Source organism: Lucilia cuprina, chromosome 5 (assembly GCF_022045245.1).
Source record: "Lucilia cuprina isolate Lc7/37 chromosome 5, ASM2204524v1, whole genome shotgun sequence".
NCBI classification, from domain to species: domain Eukaryota; kingdom Metazoa; phylum Arthropoda; class Insecta; order Diptera; family Calliphoridae; genus Lucilia; species Lucilia cuprina.
Genome location: NC_060953.1, coordinates 58197357 through 58200614, shown reverse-complemented (window position 1 = coordinate 58200614; position 3258 = coordinate 58197357). Strand labels below are relative to the sequence as shown.

Genomic DNA, 3258 nt, shown 5'->3' with positions numbered 1-3258 from the left:
GTACTAGGTATATCTAATTCTATACAGATCTCATGAGTTGCATGGTTCTCTCATAACGGAGTCCATCCCTTTAAACATTCTAGAGCGATTAATGTTCGTTAAGCAGAACAAGCACGTGATCTGCTCTAAAACTTTCCAGTTCGATTTCAGTTTTCTTCTGGAGTCTATTGAAAGTAATATCTTCATATTATTTTTTCAAACGTTAAAGTGACCTTTTTGAACAAAAGACACACTAATTGATTTAATCATAATAGTTTATCAAAGGTTTAGAGAACAAATTTTATATAAAGATTTGTCTTATAAACCTTTGATAAACTATTATAAATAAGGCAATAAATGTATAGCCCACAATAGACGGCACGTCACGAGGTTGCATGCTAGGCAGACCTGCTAATCGATCTGCAGTATCGAGATAAACCTATGATAACCTATGAAACTAAAAGGGCCCGTACGCAACACAAGCATGCTTATACAATATTTTTTTTTTAGAAATTTTATGGGAATAATAAAAATTTTACAAAGAATTGGGTGGTTACTCTGTAATTCGATTCGAATGAAAAACATTTCGAATTTGTATGTTAAATACATTAGCAGGATGCACTAAGTAAGGTGAAATCGTCAAGGCAGCTGATTTTTATTTGTTTATTGTAAAAGTGCTTAGGTTTTGTCAAAAATAATTAATTTATTATTATTCTAACATAAAAATTAAATTTGTGTTTTTTTAAACGAAAAAATTTCAAATTAAAAATTATGAATGAAAATGCTGATAAAGGGGTTCCAAATGAAGAAATTCAGATGAAGCACCAATAAAACGTTGTCCTGCTGCGAATACAATTTAAATACAACGACAGTTTTATATGTAATATTGTGAAATACATAACAAATTTTCTATCTAATATTTATTATTTTTCTATTTTAGAAATTTCATTTTGACAAAACCCATACTCTAAACAAACCAAAAAATATTGTGTGTTGCGGTTGTTGCCCAAACACTCCCACCTTACACATTTCATCATGTACATTAGGTTTCAAAAACTTTTTCTTTCGAATCGAAATACAGAGTAACCCCCTGACTTATATATTATTTATCGCCAGCATGAAGCTGACCCATAGGTTTATAACAATTTTTCCCAAAATATTTTTCTCTTGGATTTCATAGACAAACTATGATTATTGCTCAAAAAATTTTATGTATTTGATTGAGCAAATTTTCCCACACACAATACAAGCATGCTGGCACAATCACATAAAATATTAAATAAATTTTAATATCACACAATCAAACACATTCAATCGGCTTGCACAATCACTTGATGGTGCCAGCATTCTTGTCTTGTTTATGAAGACCTTAAGGCAATTAGTGTAGGGAGTGTTTGTATTTTTGGATTGCCCTAATATTTTTTAGAAATTTTATATTTAAAAAATTTAATTTATTCATTATACATATATTTTTTATTTTGGTTTTCTTTTCCAATTAAAAACCATCATAGACACACATCAAAGATCTAAACTCAATGGCCTTAACGACCCCTAAAACCTTCACACTTGATGAATTAGCTAAAATTGCCTTAGGAGCGCCAGAATTAACTAATGAACATTTAAGTGTACTTCAAAGTCTCTTGATTATACTGTTGCAAAAACTTAATTGCCACAATGAAACAGTTCGAATTCAAGGATTTCCAGCGAAATGTATACAGAAGTTATTAAACGAAACCACAAGCGAAGTGAAATATGATTTTCAAATGACAACAATTAAAAGTTATGAAGAAAAATGGAAACTTTTAGAAAAGTTGGAAAATAAAACACAAGAAATTGATGACAAAATCGAAGAACATTTCGAAGAAATACGTAAATATCATAAAACGAATGTTTTCGATCCCATGTATTGGGATTTATATGCGGCACCCAATGAAGATTTGTGTACTCTTTATACGAAACACAATAAGGAACGTTGTTTGATGGTAGGAAATTCGGTTTTCAATGTGGGCTTACGTAACCGTGTTTCAATATTTTTGGTAGAACGTGTAAAAGAATATGAGACTAAAATCGATAGCATGGTGGATAAGTTAAAAGAAATTAAGCAATTGGTCAATAAGGCAGCAGGAAAGCAGAAATGTATTGAATATATGGTAAATGACATCGAAGATATACGCAGTTGTTTGAATAAAAATGAACAAGTTTTTCGAGAAGCCATGTTAGAGACTCAAGAAATGCTTAATTGTAAATTAGATCGTGTCACTTTGCCGGCAATGAAGAAATATTTGGAGCAAAGATATGCGGAAATAAATGAATTTTTAAAAGAATTACAAAAAGAATCAAGAAAATGTCACATCTTAAAACCTATGCTAATAGAAGACAAAAACTCATGTCTGTCCTGTGGCCGCCATAGGAAATTGGTATTAGGAAAACAAGTTCAGTCTATGAAAACCAGTGATGAGACAGGCGATAAATGTTTTTGCTTTAACTTGCAAAGAGAACCAACAATTTTAGAAAAAGTGGATAGACTAAAGGCTAATAATTATATGGGTAGATTTTTAGTGAAGATATATTTAAGTTTAGTACCAATAATCTATTCTTATTTATCTATTTGCAGTTTCAGCTTCTTCGGCTTTACGTGTTTCTCGACAAAGTACTTTTAAGAAAAACCAATTGAAATTGGATAGCCATGGTATTCTATCAAATTATACTAGTTCTAGTATATTTCCAAAACCAGACGCTTATATTGTATCGGCTATGAAAAATCCTCAAAAGAAACAGCAACTGGAGAAAAGTGCCATGGAAGCGGAAAAATCCCAAAGCGTGGTTACAATAGATCCTTTATACGGCGAAAGAGTTTTGTCCATGCAAATGTTAAGTAGACACAATTCAAAATCAAAATCGGTACGATTGAGTACAGTTTTTTAAAATTTTAAACTTGTTCCTTGTAATGATGTATATTTGAATAAATAGTTTTTAATTTTTCTAAATCAAGGTGATTTAGTTTTAATGCCAAAAACGAAAATGGGAAATTATAACTAGACTACTTCAAAGTAATACAGACGGTATGTAATAGTCATTGAACTGTAAGTAACGATGTAAGCACAACCCATTACCGAGTTTTTACTGGGATATTATATAAAAGCAGCAAAAACTACTTAGCGGGTTAACTTAAATCTAATGTAGAAGCTAAGTTTTGTTCGACTAAGTACAACTACATAGTTTTGACTATGACGTTCAACTCTTTTATGTATTTCGTACTGCAGCTACTAAAATATACGG

At 30.9% G+C, this 3258-nt stretch overlaps 1 protein-coding gene across 1 annotated transcript; it reads left to right on the top strand.

Annotated features, from left to right (window-relative positions):
- Positions 1-1414: 1414 nt before the first annotated feature.
- Positions 1415-2970, top strand: LOC111676983. Its single transcript, XM_023438000.2, has 2 exons — positions 1415-2526; positions 2594-2970. Exons 1-2 carry the CDS (start codon positions 1515-1517, stop codon positions 2902-2904), a joined length of 1323 nt encoding a protein of 440 aa, XP_023293768.2. The 5' UTR covers positions 1415-1514; the 3' UTR covers positions 2905-2970.
- Positions 2971-3258: the final 288 nt, after the last annotated feature.